This window comes from Cygnus atratus, chromosome 16, assembly GCF_013377495.2.
Source record: "Cygnus atratus isolate AKBS03 ecotype Queensland, Australia chromosome 16, CAtr_DNAZoo_HiC_assembly, whole genome shotgun sequence".
In the NCBI taxonomy this organism is placed as follows: Eukaryota; Metazoa; Chordata; class Aves; order Anseriformes; family Anatidae; genus Cygnus; species Cygnus atratus.
In genome coordinates, this window is record NC_066377.1 from 11,288,527 (window position 1) to 11,304,465 (window position 15,939).

Below are 15,939 nucleotides of genomic sequence, written 5' to 3' on the forward strand. Positions count from 1 at the left end.
GCGGAGGGGCCCGGCCCGGTGGGGGCGGCCCGGAGGCGGCCGCCCGGCCCCGGAAAGGGGCGGGGGGGGCCGGGGAGCGCGGCGCCATGGCGGGCGGAGGGGCAGCGCCGGGCTCCGCGCCCCGCGTCCCGCTGCAGGCCCTGCTCCGCGCCGTCAACGCCCTCCTGCGGCAGCGCCGCCACCGCGCCGCGCTCGCCGTCCTCAAGGGCTTCCGCAACGGCGCCGTGTGAGTGCGGCGGGCGGGGAGCCGGGGCCGTGGGGCACGGCCGGGGCCGGGGCCGGGGCCGGGGGTGTGCGCCCCGTTCCCGTGGGGGGTGCGGTGGGAGCGCCGCTGGGCCCCGCCGGCCCTGCTGGCTGCGGGGCGTGCTGCTGCCGCCCGCCGGGCCCGGCCCCGGGCTGGTGGGAGGGCCTGGCGAGGGTAAAGCGGCTTAAAGGACACCGCGGTCGCTTCGGTGGCGTCTTCTGGGTATCGGTGGGGGGCTCGTTTAATCAACTGGGGGCTCATTTAATCAGCGGGGCGCTCGTTTAATCGATGGGACGCTCGTTTAGTGTTGTCGCACAAAAACTCCGAAACGTTTCTTCATTTTTACAGTTACGGAGCAAAAATTCGTGCCCCCCACGCCCTGGTGATGACTTTCCTGTTCAGGAGTGGAAGGTACCAGCCCTGCTTCCTTGCTGCCTAGGGTGCTGTTGCTCAGTTACTCCGTCTTCGTTGTTCCCAAAAGGCCCAGGTTTAAAAGCAGGAGGATACGTGAGCCATGCTCCTGGCCCGTTGTTGCAGTAACTAGGCAGGATAACTTGTATGCAAGCACATGCACAAATGCATACAGTCATGCAGGTCACTCGCTTGTCTGGGGGTCGGGCCTTTGTAGAATTAGGCAGAAGCACAACGTGAGAAGAGCTTTGATTGAATTCGGATGGGTGCCCCTGAGTCTGTGTTTTCCCCCTTACAAAGCAGAAGTTCTTGGGGTACCAGAGCTGATGGTCGAGGTGGGCAGGCCAGAGGGATGTAAGGTCCGGGCTGGTCGCTGGTGGTGCTGCCTGTTTGCTCTCCTAATTGTCTGTTTCTTTTGTTCAGTTTAAGAGAGAAACTGAAATCGATTGCTCAGGCTACGTACACTCATTCCCGGAACTTGGCGTATTTTGTGTTCACCTACAAGGGGCTGATGGCATTGCAGTCCTGGCTACAGGGGAAAAAAATTCCATTTCATTCTTTCTTTGCAGCCTGCATTGGGGGTTGGTTAGTGTTTGGTGAGAACAATCCCATCAACAGCCAGGTAAATGTCTTTGTTAAACGTTGGGTTGACAAAAAAGACTAACGGATGGGTGGTTATGTGCCAGGAACTGGCCGGCGTAGTGTGGCATACTCTCTGGTGGTCCTTGCTGTGTGGCAGGACCCCTTTACAGTATTCGTCTTTGCACAAGTTCTCTTTTTGACTGCTCCACACTCAAGTGCTGGGAGAGGTGGCTGTGTGCCTCTGGGACAGCGTGCAGTTTGAGAGCTAACAGCTCTGCTTTGCCTCCAGAGTTGCACTTATATCTAGGACGACGGGTTCCCAGCCCAAAGCCACCTGGTTCCCCCACACGTTCTCTGAGCTGTGGTAACCGCCTGCCTCTGCGCTCCTGGCCTGCTTGCTTGCAGAGTTAAACCCACAAGCTTGAGCTTTGTTGTTTGTAGAAAACGACTGGTTACAGAGCTACGCTTAACTGAATTGGTTAAACTGACAAAAGCTGCTCAGGGGGAGTCTGGTCTAGAGCTGATTGTTACCGGCTTCAGTTTGGGTCAGAAAAACACAGACACAGATTAATCAGAAGCGTTCTACTTGTGCAATCCCCTGCAAGACAGCACCTTCGGTCTGGTTTTAGGATGTGTCCATACTACCGAGCCTGTCTGTATCTGCTTGGCAGGTTGACAGGGCTGCTCTGTGACTATCGACAGCAGCATCTGGGGTAGTGTTAAGTTAGCAAAGATGAAAGTTGTGCAACTGATCTGCAACTGCAAAGATCTGTTGCATCAGGTGTAATTTACTCCTTACTAAATAAGAGCACCTGCAGGGAAGCAAGGCTTTGAGGACATAAGGAAGACACAAACATCTCCAGTTTAAGATTTTTTGATATGTGAACCTACAGTCTGTTTGCTGTTACATTGGGTAAACTGTTCCTGCCTCTCTTGCGCAGCTTATCACTTCTAAATCACTTCCCCTGACCAGACTTGCTGGCTAGGTTCTCTTCCTAATGTTCTCTGGGTTTTCTCTTTATGCAGATCGTTATGTACCTGCTGTCTCGTATCCTGTTTGGCTTGTCTCGGCTGGCGGTGGAAAAGGGCTATGTCCTGCAGCCAAAGCAGGATCCCTTTCCACTCCTTGCTGCTCTGGTATGGGGAACAGTTCTCTGGCTCTTTGAATACCACCGACAGACTCTGCAACCGTCTCTGCAGGCCTCCATGACCTATCTGTATGACGACAGTAACGTGTGGCACGACATTTCTGACTTCCTCATTTACAACAAAAGGCCTGCAAGCGAGTAGCTGGTTCCCTGGAAAATACCTGCGAATGGGATGCTGCCTTCCAGCAGCTAAGGGAAAAGGTTATTCTGTCGCTCTTGACTGATTATTATTTTTTTTTTTTGATTAACATCTATCAAGGAGAGTTGCCTCTTGTGTCCTGACCAAAATGTTGTGATTAGGCTTCTATTAGCTCTGTTTAGAGCGAGTTAATACCCCACAGAAACTTGTTGCAATTCCTCAGGGGGAGTAAAATGCCTTGGGAACCTTCAGTTAAAATCGGTCTTCTTTTAAAGATGCCTTATTTTTACTATGAATGTTTTTTTGTTTGGTTGGGTTTTCCTTTCCTTTTAAGAAAGGAAATACACGTATAAAATGGCAGCTTGACAGTAATTGGGGAATAGGTCTAATCATGAAAAAAATGCTCAAGGAGTTGTCTGAATTCTCACAAGATGGAAGCGTTTTTCTGTGCTGCTGTGCTCCCTGTCGTGGGAAGATGGGAGTGGGAGCCCTGCTCGGTTCTGGAAGCAGAGACATAACTTCTTGATCTCTAAACTATTGCAAGGATGGTTGCGTGCTCCCTAAGAGAGTTCCTCTGCAATCTTTCTTCCCTCGGGGAGGCAATAAGATGTTTGAGAATAAAACTTCTAAGATTCTCTTGTACGAGTGTGGTAAATCAGGCTTGGAAGGAATATTTTTTTCTCAGTTTCTCTCATCCACTTGGGCTGAATCTGTCTTTCTACCCAGTGCACTAACTTAATACCCTGTAATTATTTAAGACTTATTTGTAAAGCTTTTGAAAGCTGCTTGAATTAAATACTAAAAACAGTTACGCAATTTAGACTCCGTTGAAAACAGGCTGAGGCACATCGCGTGCCCTCAGCTGTCACGCTGGATACTTTATACGTAGCAGTGAGATGCACTTTCAGTTTGGTGGAAGCCCGTGGGTTTCTCTGAGGTCCAGAGTCCACCCCCCGCAACAGTGGGATGTGCTAGGTGTCATCAAGCTCGAATGTACCTCTAGCTGGTGCAGTCTTCTTGCTGGGCCCGGCTGAGGTCGTGGAGGAATATCCAGGTGGCTCTTCCTTTTAAATGCACTGCTGAGTCCCACAAACAGCAAGCGCTGGGCTTTCACCGGGGGTTGACTGGACGGCTGAGAAATGCTCCATTTCATCAAAACAAAAACTTTTAAAGTTGATGAAATCAAACTGTTAATAGTAGTAAGCACTGATACTTCGATGTGACACTGCACCATTCATTCACTTAATGATGGTACATGAAACCAGTGTGTCAGGAATTATTTCAGTGTGATATCACAAGGGTCATTAAGCTCCCTGTGCTAACTGTTCCCTTTTGTCTCAGTCGGTATTACTTGTTTCTTCCTCTTTTACCTTCTGTTGTCTAAAAGCAGTTAGCTGTCCGTGTACGCATCCACTTTTCCATCCTGACCTTGTTGTTTCATAATCCCACTGATGCTGCTCTTCATCATTTTTTGCAGTCTTTTCTTTACAATCCAAGCTTTGGCGATTTGTTGTATTTAATGGTATGACTGGAATAGGAAGTCCAAGTTCAGGTACCTTCTGTGTAGGAAAAAAATCTTGATATCGTAAAGATGTTTTTTCTTCATCTCTTAAGCTTTTTTATTACTACATCTTCTGAGTGCTGCTTTGCTTTTTATTTTTCCACGCTCTGTCAACAAGATGGAGAGTTGAATGCTCCCCTCCCCACAGCCTGTCTGTTGCTGTGAGGTTCAGGATCGAATCGCATCCAGAGAGGCTCAGGTTGAGTAGAAATCAAGTCTTCTATTCAGTCTTGACCTGCATCTGACACTGAGGAGAGCTACGTGCGCTGTGAAGTCTCACAGTGCAGAGATGGAAGCGTCCTTGGGCTCATCCCGTGCAGATCCATGACATACTCATCTCCTTGCCCAGAAGACAAGGTATTACTTTACCGTCATGATTGCCTGTGGTCCCTTTACCTGCTGTTATGGTCCTTCTGGAATGTTGGAGTTGGAACACGGAGCAGTATTTCATCAGTTTTTCTGGGCCTGTAGAAGTTAGGAATTGTTTTTGCACTTCTTTCTAGTTAAGTATTTTCTTTTGTCTAGGTGATCTCAAAGATTCAAGTAGAGTTAAAAAAAAAAAAAAATGAAGCTGTAGCTGAGTTCTGATTACTTTATAAATATCATGTCTCTGTTTGCTCCGCTGGTGGATGCCTGAAGCAGTGTGTTCTGACAGGAGAGTGCTGCACCTGATCCTTGTGTCAGAAGCCTCAATATTGTTCCGAACGAGCGTGTTAATATTGAGCTACTGTTGCTGAACAACCTTTGATGGGATTTGAGAAAACCCTTCCAGAATCTCGGAGCAACGGCTTGAGAATTTCTTCCGAAAACTGTTAGACTGACAAACCCTTGACCACGTGTGATTGTTGCAGTACCCGCTGCGGCCTGGCTGACGCGTGAGCTGTGTCTATTTGAAGTTTTTAATGTTTTGAACAAATTGCTGACGCTCTCTCTGGAGAAAGTTCACGTGTAAGAGAACTTTAAGCCTGATGTTCTTCTGCTAGTAGTTGTGCATCCGCTTGTGAAGCACTTTTCTGCCTGTGAAGTAGGAGGGAAATGTCTTGTCCCTTTTGTGCTACCACGCGCAGTACCTCTGTCCTCTCTAGGTGGCAGAATCAAGCCAATAGCAGGGCTCTAGTAGCAACTTGGCAACAGTGGCCGTCGGTTGTCCTTGGTTCAAAATGCCCTTTTTCTCTTGGGAATCTATCGCCAACCTCACTTTCAAAGTAAATCGTGCCTGAGACTCCAGCCATCTGTACTTGTGACCCAGGAACCAGCTGCTGTCCCTGGAAAACAAACTGCAGCTCGTCCCAGGAGCAGGTTCTGCACGGCAGCGGCCATTCGCTGCGCTTTCGGGGACCGTTTGTGTTCCTGCTGTGTGCGGGCAGGGCGTTAAGCTGCAAGTCACTCCTTTCCCCCGGGAGGTAATTGGGACGGGTCTTTAACGGCATTAGTCCACATTGCTGCTTCTGCCACCAGATAGCTGGGGATGGACCCCTTATGCTGCCGATGTGCTGGAACAATGCGGGCGTGTAGTAAGGAAGCGAACTAGAAGTAATTTGTCTGAGTCAGACTTTTGGATACATAAGTGACACTCCCTGCCCTCCCCCAGTGCATTGTGTAAGGAATCGAGTCCCCCGTTTGTGTTCTTTTTTATTAGCATTAAAACCAAAAGGAATAAAGAGACAGTTGGGAAGCCACCTGCGAATCGGCCAAATGCTTAAGGAATCACAAAGGAGTGCCGTTTTTTCTCCCCAACCCTGATCAGTTTTGAATTTTAAGATGAACATGCTTTTGTTTGTCTGCGTCAACCTTATTTCCTCTTGTTATTTCTTCTCAGGCACCTGACTCTGAGATGCTGAGTGCCTCGAAAGAGGAGCAGGGCATCTCAGTGTTTAGCTCAGTTTGTCAAAAATTGGGATTTCTGGATAAAACTGGTGTGTTCATTTCAAACTGATGCTCCTCCTTCAGATTTTAAGTCTCTTTTACAGAGGGAATTTTAAAGGTTAATGAATTGAACTGATCAAAAGTTTTCACCAAGCCTTGAATAGCAGACTCTGTATCCTGAGCTATTAATCATTTATTTTATGAGTGAACAAAGCAAGCTCAGGGTTATTTACAGCCGCCGCATGCTGCCCCAGCATACCTGCTGTGCTTCACTTCTCTTTGGAAAATTGCTCTTATATTAGTGTGTTTTCTCAGGATTGCTGAAAGAAACATCTCCGGGACAATTACATTATTTAACAAAGGTGAAAGCTGAATGGGTGCATGATATTTGGTTTAGCTAAGGTACTGCATCTGATCTTCTCAGTTAAGGAGAGGGTAATTCTGAAAGAAAAACTGCAGAAGATCTTTGATATCGGTGCTGCAAGACTTCCTTGCCCCGGTGGAGAAGTTTAAGCTCTGCTTTAAACCGAGCTGGGTAGGGGGGTGGAAATGATGGGATGGCCTCAGCCTCCTGAAGCAGACCGAAAGCAGGTGTTCAGAACATCCCCCGCGCACTCTGAGCTCTGCAGCCAGTCGGGAGCCTTCGTGGATGGCTGGTGCTAGTGAAGTAACCAGCAACCACTGCAGGTATCCTCACGAAGGAGAAACTGGTATGACTCGAGCTCATTTTCACCGCCTCAGCACAAACACGACCTTTGGAAAATATCCTGAGCCGCATACTGTTTCCTATTTGTCAGGTTGTGTTTGTCTGCCTGGATCATGCTAACCTGAGCAGACTGTGCTCACTTTTCTGATGCTGGTTTTGAAATCCACCTGATAAGGAGTAGAAAAAATGAGGCGTAATGCTGCCCAGTGCCATGTCTGGCTGCCACTGTTAGTATTTTAGGGGTGCTAATCTTGAATTCTCAACCTGTATGTTCACACCAGATTGCTGGAGGAGGTAACTTTTTTTTCCTTTACTTAGAATTTGCTTCTCTCTCATTTCCTTATGAGACTAGTGATGAGGAGGGGAAAAACAAATTAAATGCTCTATAATGCCAGTATTGTTACCTCTGCTTTTGGCCTCGCTGTATGTATTCTTCATTCATAATTGCCACGTAATCCAGGTCCTGATTGTCTGATGGCGTAGGATAACATTAAGTCCATAAACTCAGGTAACTTGTGATGATGCCAATCAGAATGCTTGTGGCAGCTCCCCAGTGGGTTTAAGCGGTGTGAAGGAAGGGGCAGTGGGTTTGGAGTAGCTCTGTCTGCTGTGAATCGACTTCCTGTGCAGTTGGTGCAGCAGTCAGTCTGACGTAAGATTTCTGCTCACCTCATTTGCAGATTATTTCTGTATAGTTGGGTTTTGAAGATCATGTTGTGCTTTCTATAATAATAATAAACTATTTTTTTTGACTTTTTTTTTACTGTCGTCATTATGAAGCTAAAATATTTAAAGTAATGCTTAATTATTGCGTGCTACTAGTCCTGTCTGTAGAGAAGTAATGCACAGAGGGTTTTTCAAATGAGCGGTGCCCTCATGTTACCTGCTCCCAATAGCCAGTGCTGGGCTTACCAAGCCGTCAGATTGAACTGCTGCAGCCCCTGGTAAGGATCCTATCCCCAAAGACAAACCGGGGCAGATGTCGTCTTCCTGAAGCACGAACTTTCCCATGTACTGGCTGCTTGGACCTCTCGAGTGTTGCTGTATCTTCAGACCAAGTGAGTCAAATTGGGGCTAGGCTGTGCGATTCGTAGCATGTGCCAACTGGACGTGCTCTGTTTAAGCAGGAATGAACATGACCGGCTCTTGCGTTGCAGCATGAAAAGTCAGTCTGGCTCTTTTGGGATCCCTGGGGTGGGGTGGTTTTAGGGCAGGCTGCTCCTCGGTACCTTGCAGCCCATTGCTGACGTGGGCAGGTGGTTTCAGAAAGCAAGCGGCTTCCAAAGAACACAGGGCTGAGTCTGCCTCTCCCATTAGCTAAGAAAAATAAGGACATACAGAAATGGTCTGGGTGCCTCTTCAGAGCTGAGAGCTACAGAGAAGATATGCCACAGAGGTCAAAGCTGTGATAGCGGAGCCGAAGCAGCCCCTAGGTGAGGAACTCCACACGGCACAGGGAGGGAGGGAGGTCCCGGCCATGCCTCCTTGCCAGGTGGAACTGAACGAGCCACAGGCTTTGAGGCCTCACCTGCCCTTTGGGTCTGCAGTGCCAGGAACCGGGCTGGGCACCTGCGGGGAGGGGAGCTCAGCCTGCGTGAAGTGGAGCCCAGCCGCGCGACTGGGTGAAGGTGGAAGCCCAGAGGGAAACACGGAGTAGAAGAGGTGCCATCAGCCGAGTTGCTCCTCTCCTCGGCGTCTCCGTGCCACCAGCCGAGACAAACCACGGGGAGCGGCAGCAGGATGCCCGCTGGAGGAAGTCGTGCGGGTGCAGTTGTGCCGGTGCGCGAGCTGAGCACAGTTCATAGCGCGAGCTGCAGCTGACAAGGACAGTAAATGCGTCTGGGGGTTCTGCGTGCTAAGGCTGGATGAGCACGGGGTGCTCCAGCCCCAATCAGAAATGGAGCAGCTTCTTCCACCTCTTTCCAGCTGCATACACGAAGGAGGTGTGCCTTGCAGGCAGGCTGCAGGCCCCCACAACCCCTCTGGCCTCTCCAAACGCAAAGCGCTGGCCTTGCAGCAGCAAGGCTCTCCAAACCAGAAAATGGTTTACCATTAGGATCTCTGAATGAAAAAAACAGATCAATAAACTGGAAATATTTTTCCAGCAAGAAAAAGCCAGGACCAGGATCAGAGTCAGGGGTCCGGTCACTTTGGGGGAATCTGAAATGGCAGCGGGGGGGCCCCACAGGCACCCCAGCCACAAGCTGGGGGCAGCCCCGGTGCTCTGATACAAACCTTCCTGGGGGCAGGTGGGACAGCTTGGGTCCGGCCTGTTGCTGCCAGCAGGTTCACATCCTCCCGGCCCTCCTTGCTGCGTGCTCCCACGGCCGGGAGCTGCCTGCGCGCACCCTTACAGCCCCCGACCCAATGCATGCTTCGGAGGCAGCCAAAAATCGTGACAGCGATGGGGTAAATCCCGGTGGTGTCCGGAGCACGAGGAGCCTTCCTGACCCTGTCAGCGATGGAGAGGGCTGCGGCGCAGCAGCCGGCGTTTATCTGGGCCCAGCAGCCGGCGGGCGGCTAATCGGGAGCGCGGCCCCTGCAGCTGTGCCGGGGGGATTCATCTGCATGCAGGAGAAGCCCCCGTCCTCTGTTCCCCCGCAGCACTTGCTGCAGCGACGGTTTGCCTCCCATTTGTCCTTGCATCTGCCCTTTTTCAGCGCCACGAGCGCTGAAAGCCTCCGAGATTTGGCACCGCGGCCCCGCGAAACAGCCAAGCCGTGCGGGGGGCGCGGTGCAGGGCTCAGCCTGCTCCTTCTGAATAAACCGCCGTGCGAATCGGGGGGGAATAAAAAAAAATAAATAAGCACTAAGGTCGTCATCCCCCCAGCTGCCCCCCGGCCTTTGTGAGCGGAGCGGGAGCAGCTGGCGCGGCAGCTGCCTCCCAAACCCTGCCTCGCCTGGCCGGGGCTCCCCAGGGACGGGCAGCACCGGCAGCCCTTGGGGTTGGCTTTTGTGTCCCCCCCCAGACGGAAGGAACACTAAACGTGCAAACATCTGGTCTAACTGTTGCTTGCGCTGCGCAGTAACGACGGTATCGCTGGGCTCGGCCGGGTGGGACATCGGCAGGGCCGGGTGCTGACCAACTGCCTTCACCGCCCCGAAGCGGGGTGGCAGCGCTCTGCGCTCTGCGCTGCTGAAGGAGCGTGGCGGGGAGAGGCGGCAGGATGCGGCCGGGGCCGCAGGGGGGGGGCCGCGGGGGAACGTCCCGCAACGAGAAGCCCCGCAGAGCCCCCGACCTGCTGGGGCGCCCAGCCCAGCCCAGCCCAGCCCCTGCGGCCCACGCAGCCCAAAAGCGGCTCCGTGCCTGGCTTGGGCTGCCCGGCCCAGCCCCAGAGCTCTTCGCCCGAAGCCCAGCGGGCCTCCGCGCCCCGCCTTCACGTTCGTTTTGGGGTCAGACACCCTTGGTTTGGGTTCTTTTAGTCTCTGCCTTCCCACGCGGGGCTGTTATCGGGGCCCTGCACCCGGGGATGCCGACGGGGGGTCACGGCCCTGCCCCGCCCGACTCCCGGGCCCCGCGGAGGGGCCGCGCCCGCGCCCCCGGGGCCGTTCCGGGCGCGCCGTGCCCGCGGCCGCCGCCGCTTCCCCTTTAAGGCCCGGGCGCGCTCCGCGCCCCCGCCGCGTCCCGGAGCCGCCCCCCGATTGGCCCCCGCCTCGGCGCGGCGCCTCCGATTGGCCGCCTGTCAGCGCGTCCGCCACCGCCCAGCTCGACCAATAGGCGGCCGGCTCCTCCCCTCGCTCCCGCGGCGCCGGCCAATGGGGCGGCTCCGGGCGAAGGGCGCAGCCAATGGGCGGGCGCGGCGAGGCTGGCGCCGCTTTCGCGGCAAAAAGGATTTGGCGCGCAAAGGCGCGCGGGGCCGGAGCGCGGGACTGCCCGGCGGTGGCGCGGCGCGGAGCGGCCCCGCGCCCGGCATGGGCCGCGCCCCCGCCCCGGCCCCGGCCCCGGCCCCGCCGCCCGCCACCTGAGCCATGGCGGCGGCGGCGGGCGGCTCGGCGGGGCTGGCGGCGCTGCTGGGCAGCGCCTCCCCGCACCTCCTCATCGTCTCTACCGCCGAGGAGCCCGCGGGCGGCTGCCGCCCCGACGCCGACCTCCTGCTCTTCGCCACGCCGCAGCCCGCCCGCCCCGGCGCCGCGCCCCGCCGGCCCGCCCTGGGGCGCCCGCCGGTAACCCGCGGGACGAGGGCGGGGGTGGGGGGGCGAGGGCGAGGGGCCGGGCCGGGGGGGGGGGCGAGGGCGAGGGGCCGGGCCGGGGGGGGGCGGCGGGCCGCGGGGCAGGGCCGAGCCGGGCCGGGCCGGGCCGGGCAGTGCCACGCGGTGCCCCGCGGGACAGCCGCCGAGCGCGGCCCTGCCCGGCCCCGCTGGGCGCCGCCGCCGCTCCGGAAGCCGCCGGCGGGGGCCGCCTCCCGCCGGGCCGCTGCGCGGGGCCGCCCGCCGGAAGCCCCGCTCGGGGGAGGCAGCGCCGAGCTCCCCCGCAGGGGCTGGGTGCCTGCCCGGCGCTGCCCGCCCGGCGCTGCCCGCCCCGCTGAGGAGCCCCCGTCCCGCAGGTGAAGCGGAAGCTGAATCTGGAGACGGACCACCAGTACATAGCCGAGAGCCTGCCGGCGGCCCGCGGCAAGCCGAGGAACCCCGGCAAAGGTACCGGCCCCGGGGCCCGGCCCCGCCGCGCCGCTTCCCGGGGGCGAGGCTGGTCCCGCTCCGGCCGCGCTGTCCCCAGCCTGCGCTGCTGTGCGCCGGGTCGGGGGCGAGGCCCCCCTCCAGGGGCCACCCTGCCCGTCTGTGGGGCTCCGGCCCTTCCCCTGGGCTTGGGGCTGTGCTTGTCACCGCAGCCTCCTGCGCGCACCCGCCTCCCGACCCGGCTGCCACCCTGCGGCGTCCCTGCGTGAGCCACCGAGCCCTGCCTGGCACCTCGGTGCCGCAGCTGAGCTCGCACCTGCAGTCGGGTGCAGGTGTCAGAGCCGTGCCCCAGGGCCCTGCAGCAGCCTTCCTGGGGAGGACTCCCCCGCCCCCAAAAAGTAGACCTTGGGGTGTCGCTGGTGGCACGCTGAGCAAGGTGGCACCAGCACCGGGGTGGTCTGGGGGCCTCCCAGCTCCGGGGCTGGGTTCCTGCGGCGGCTAAATCCTGCTTGTCCTTGGCCGCTGGCAGGGGCGAAGTCTCCTGGGGAGAAGTCCCGCTACGAAACCTCGCTGAACCTCACCACCAAGCGCTTCCTGGAGCTGCTGAGCAAGTCGCCCGATGGCGTGGTGGACCTCAACTGGGCGGCCGAGGTGCTGAAGGTGCAGAAGAGGCGAATCTACGACATCACCAACGTCCTGGAGGGCATCCAGCTCATCACCAAGAAGTCCAAGAACAACATCCAGTGGCTGTATGTCCCCGGGGATGGGGTGGGGGAACACTGGCAGCCACCTGGGCTGAGCGCAGCATGGAGCGGGGAGGGTGATGCTCAGAGCGCTGGCAGTGATGGCCATGGCCGTGGCCGTGGAGGGGGGGGGATGGCTGCGTGGGACAGCAGCCGTGCCGGGGGTAGGTGACAGCCCCGTGTGTCCTGCAGGGGCAGCCAGGCCACCGCGGGGGCCTCCAGCCAGCACCGGCTGCTGGAGGAGCTGCGGGAGCTGCAGGCGGCCGAGCGGCAGCTGGACGACCTCATCCAGACGTGCACGGTGCAGCTGCGGCTGCTCACCGAGGACCCCGCCAACCAGCAATATCCTTCCGTGCGGGGCCGGGCCGGGTCTGGCGGGGTTGGAGGGCTGGGGGCGGTCGAGCCCCGGTGCCTGCGGTCACCCGTGCGGGGCTCGGTGCGTGAAGGCGTCCCCGTGTCTGCTCCTTGACCCGCCACACCGCAGCCTACGTCACCTGCCAGGACCTCCGGAGCATTGTGGACCCCTCCGAGCAAATGGTGATGGTTATCAAAGCCCCCCCGGAGACCCAGCTCCAGGTCTCAGACCCGACGGAGGTGAGCGGGGGGCCCCCCGGCCCCTCCCCGGCTCTGCAGAGCCCTTGGTAAACCCCGCCTGGGCTCCCTGGGTGTCCCCACGCACCGTGTCTCACCCGTCCTGCCTTTTCCCCAGGCTTTCCAGGTCTCCGTGAAAAGCACTCAGGGCCCCATTGACGTGTTCCTCTGCCCCGAGGACAGCTCGGGGGTCTGCAGCCCCGTCAAGAGCCCCTTCAAAGCGCCCACGGAGGAGTTGTCCCCCGGCTCGTCGCAGCCCAGAGCCTCCCCTCTCCTGCATCCCGCCCAGGACGTGAACATGCCGCTGCTGCCCGGCGAGCAAGGTGGGCGGCCGGGGCTGGGGGCAATGCCCGGGCTCTGCGGCACAGGGACAGCGTCGTCACCACGGCTCGAGCCCCACGAGCCCTGGGGCGAGGGTGCGGGGCTGCGGGCGATGCTCGGGCTGTGTTTTTGCTGCCTGTTACGGGTGGCCTGGCCTCCGCCCTCGCGTTGTGCTGGCTGCCCGCCGGCAGCTCGGTAGAGGCAGCCTTGGAGGCCTCTGCCAAGGAGAGGTCGCTGTTCCCCTCCGTCCCAGCGCCCCATAAGTAGTTTGGGCCACGCTGTCCAGATTACGTGGGTGTTTCTGAGCTCTTCCGTTGGCTCTGTGCTGTGCGTGTGGTCAGGTCGTGCCATGCGTGCTTGCTCCGTGGCGGTGCGGAGCATTGCCCAGAAGTGCTGTTTCGTGGCGTACCGTGGGGCTGAGAGTCGCTTTGTGTCCCCACAGAGGCCCTGCTGCCGGGCGCAAGCGTGCTGCCCAGCAAGTGCCCCGCTGAGGAGGTGAGCCTCTCGCCGCTGGCCTCCATGGACGCCCTCCTGGAGCAGAGCAAGGACGATTTCTCGGGCTTCTTGGCGGACGAGTTCATTGCCCTGTCGCCGCCACAGCCGCAGGATTACCACTTCGGCCTGGAGGAGGGCGAGGGCATCAGCGAGCTCTTCGACTGTGACTTTGGGGACTTCACGCCCTTGGACTTCTGAGGCAGGCGGGTGCCGAGGGCGAAGCCCCCCCGCTGCAAAGGGGCCGTGGGGCAGAGCAGGGGACGGCCACCCCGTGTCCCCAGCGCGGCTTTGCCTTTGCGTGGTTTCTGGTGCCTTTCCTGGGGGTGTCCCTCGGCAGTGCAGCAGCCACAGGCCCTCTCGCCGCCACCCCCCCCCCCCCCCGCAATATTTCCTTCCCCTCCAGCATCTCGCCGCGGTGCGACCGAGCCCAGCGCCGCTCAGGGCTGCTCTGGTCCTGGGAGGGGGATGCTGGGGTGCGGGGGGGGCTCCCCTCTCGGTGCCCCCTCGCCACGGGGTTGCCTGCACCACTGCCGCAGGTGCCCGTGGCAGAGCTTTAAGCAGTCCTGTGTATAGATTGTATTAATTTATTTTTGTTCCCTGGGGACAGCGTTTCGTTTCCTGGGAGGGGCCGTGGGGGGGGGGGGGGGGGAGGCGTGCGGCAGTGTGGGGGTGCCGGGAGGTTTCCTTATGCTGGGAAGGGGCTGGCGGAGGTGTGGGGGGGCCGGGTCGGTGTGAGCCCCCCTGTGCGGGGAGGGCACCGTGCCCGGCTGAGCGTGGGGTATTTATTTATTATTTATGCCATGTGGGAGCTCTCCTGGGACGTGGTGGGCGGGGGGAGCAGGCGTGGGGCATGAAGTGGGGGTGGGAATGGTGCTGGTGGAGGGTCCCGGCGGGGGTCTGCTGGCACACCCCAGCTTTGCTTTTGCCCCCAGACGGGGCACTGGCAAAGCCCCTGCCATGCCAGATGGCTGCGGGAAGGGCGATGGGATGGGAATGGGGCCGTGCATGTGTCCCCCAGGGATAGGGGGGGGTCCCGGGGGTGCGTGGGGCCGGGGAGCATCCCCACCCCCTGGTGCCGGTGAGGACCAAACATTGTCTCCAGGTTTTCTCTCTTAAATTCCCGCGCAGCCATCTGGGCTGAGCCCCTTTTGGGGTTTTTTCCTCCTCCCTGGCTTAAGGGTCTGGAGGGGGTGGCAAGGAGAAAGGGGGGGCCCTGGGCCGGGCTGGAGCCGCACTTTCACTTACTGCCTTTTAACAAGCTTGTGTTCCTCTGAGCTTTGTGTTTAATAAAGGTTTCTACTGACTCTGGTCTCTACTTTAGGTCTGGGCTCAGCTGCTTGGGGACAGATGGGGGCCTGAAATGTTGCCTACACCCAAAGCTAAGGGCTTTGGGTTGGTTTGTTTGTTTATTTTAACTTGAAATGGGGCTCTCAGAGTCTGCAGGAAGCACTTTGGTCCTCTTGTGTGACACAGCCTCTGCCCCGGGCCAAATGTGGGTGCTGGGACAGGAAGCGGGTGTCCCTGCAGGGCTGGGGACACTGCGGCTCTCAGGGACATCGGGGACCAGCACGGGACATCGGGGAGGACTGCGTGGTGGGTCTGGGGGTGGCTGGGACGCGCCACTTCCTTCCCGTCTTTGTGTGCTCGCTCCTCTTTCTTTCTGCCTGGCTTCCTGCGTGTTATTTAAATACCCTGATAAATATTTCACTCCGGCCTGTGTTGCATAAGCCCCCTGCTCCTACTCGGGCATCCAACGCGATGTGGTGCCCGGTATCGGGCTGCCCCGTGTTGCTGGGGCAGGTGCAGTACTCACACGGCTCCTCGTGCTGAGCCAGGACAGGTTTGGGTTTGGGTGTAAGGGCACCCTGCCCTCAGAGGTGCGCTGGTCCCTTCCTTCTCTGCTGCAGGGTGCCCAGGGCTGGCGGGGTTGCAGAGCTGCCCCCTGCGCCACACCGTGCTCCCAGCACGAAGGAGCAGCCGTGGTGCTTGCTGGAAAGCGCCAGGAGCGGCCCAGAGCTCCATCGACATCTCCCAGCTCCCGTGCCCGCCTCTCACTGCAGGGAGGTGGTTCCAGAGGGGTTTATGGCACTGGAGCATCCTCGCTCACCTCCTTTCCTGCCTCCTGCCCTGGGACAAGCCTCCCTGGCTGTTGGGTCTGGGCCGGGCCGAGGCGGTGGGAAGGTGGCAGGTCGTGCCGATAGGAATTTCCTTCTTTGTGAGTGCTCGGGGTTGTTTCCTGACAAACAAACCCCAGCTGGGAGAGCCTGGCTGCCAAGCCTGGACTGGGTGGACACGTGGCGCGTGTCGAGCAGTCATTTATCCCTTCCCATTTTTCAGCTCCCTATTTTCATTTGCGTTAATCTATGCAGGACTCCTGCCCGCCTTCCTGATGTCCGCAGCGTGGGGCAGCGCTGCTTTTCCCTGGAACAAGCTGACCCGCAGCAGCAGCACAGCTTTTCCACTTCCCGTGAGCGAAGGTGAACCGCCCTGCACCACCACCACCACCAGCAGCAGCGCT

At 58.2% G+C, this 15,939-nt stretch overlaps 2 protein-coding genes across 3 annotated transcripts; both read left to right on the top strand.

Moving 5' to 3' along the window:
- Positions 1-59: 59 nt before the first annotated feature.
- PXMP4 (peroxisomal membrane protein 4) lies at positions 60-5,764 on the top strand. Of its 2 annotated transcripts, XR_007708894.1 has the most exons (5): positions 60-226; positions 593-655; positions 1,079-1,277; positions 2,264-4,442; positions 4,741-5,764. XR_007708894.1 is itself a non-coding variant. In XM_035547941.2 (4 exons), the coding sequence occupies exons 1-4, from the start codon at positions 87-89 to the stop codon at positions 2,525-2,527; spliced, it is 666 nt and encodes a 221-aa protein (XP_035403834.1). In that variant the 5' UTR covers positions 60-86; the 3' UTR covers positions 2,528-5,764. The 2 variants fall into 2 exon arrangements, 1 of the variants encoding a protein (XP_035403834.1); XM_035547941.2 differs by having other exon boundaries at positions 2,264-5,764.
- A 4,862-nt stretch (positions 5,765-10,626) lies between these two features.
- E2F1 (E2F transcription factor 1) lies at positions 10,627-13,964 on the top strand. The gene is made up of 7 exons (XM_050714082.1): positions 10,627-10,828; positions 11,188-11,292; positions 11,801-12,020; positions 12,207-12,356; positions 12,494-12,608; positions 12,724-12,928; positions 13,369-13,964. Exons 1-7 carry the CDS (start codon positions 10,627-10,629, stop codon positions 13,617-13,619), a joined length of 1,248 nt encoding a protein of 415 aa, XP_050570039.1. The 3' UTR covers positions 13,620-13,964.
- Positions 13,965-15,939: the final 1,975 nt, after the last annotated feature.

What these genes read in the sequence shown, in the direction of transcription:
- E2F1 (XM_050714082.1), top strand. Translation starts at nt 10,627, where the DNA reads ATGGCGGCGGCGGCGGGCGGCTCGGCGGGGCTGGCGGCGCTGCTGGGC. An exon ending in AAGAACAACATCCAGTGGCT is followed by an intron (nt 12,021 to 12,206) that starts GTATGTCCCCGG and finishes TGTGTCCTGCAG; the next exon opens with GGGCAGCCAGGCCACCGCGG. An exon ending in GCTGCTGCCCGGCGAGCAAG is followed by an intron (nt 12,929 to 13,368) that starts GTGGGCGGCCGG and finishes GTGTCCCCACAG; the next exon opens with AGGCCCTGCTGCCGGGCGCA.
- PXMP4 (XM_035547941.2), top strand. Translation starts at nt 87, where the DNA reads ATGGCGGGCGGAGGGGCAGCGCCGGGCTCCGCGCCCCGCGTCCCGCTG. An exon ending in GGCTTCCGCAACGGCGCCGT is followed by an intron (nt 227 to 592) that starts GTGAGTGCGGCG and finishes TCATTTTTACAG; the next exon opens with TTACGGAGCAAAAATTCGTG. An exon ending in ACAATCCCATCAACAGCCAG is followed by an intron (nt 1,278 to 2,263) that starts GTAAATGTCTTT and finishes CTCTTTATGCAG; the next exon opens with ATCGTTATGTACCTGCTGTC.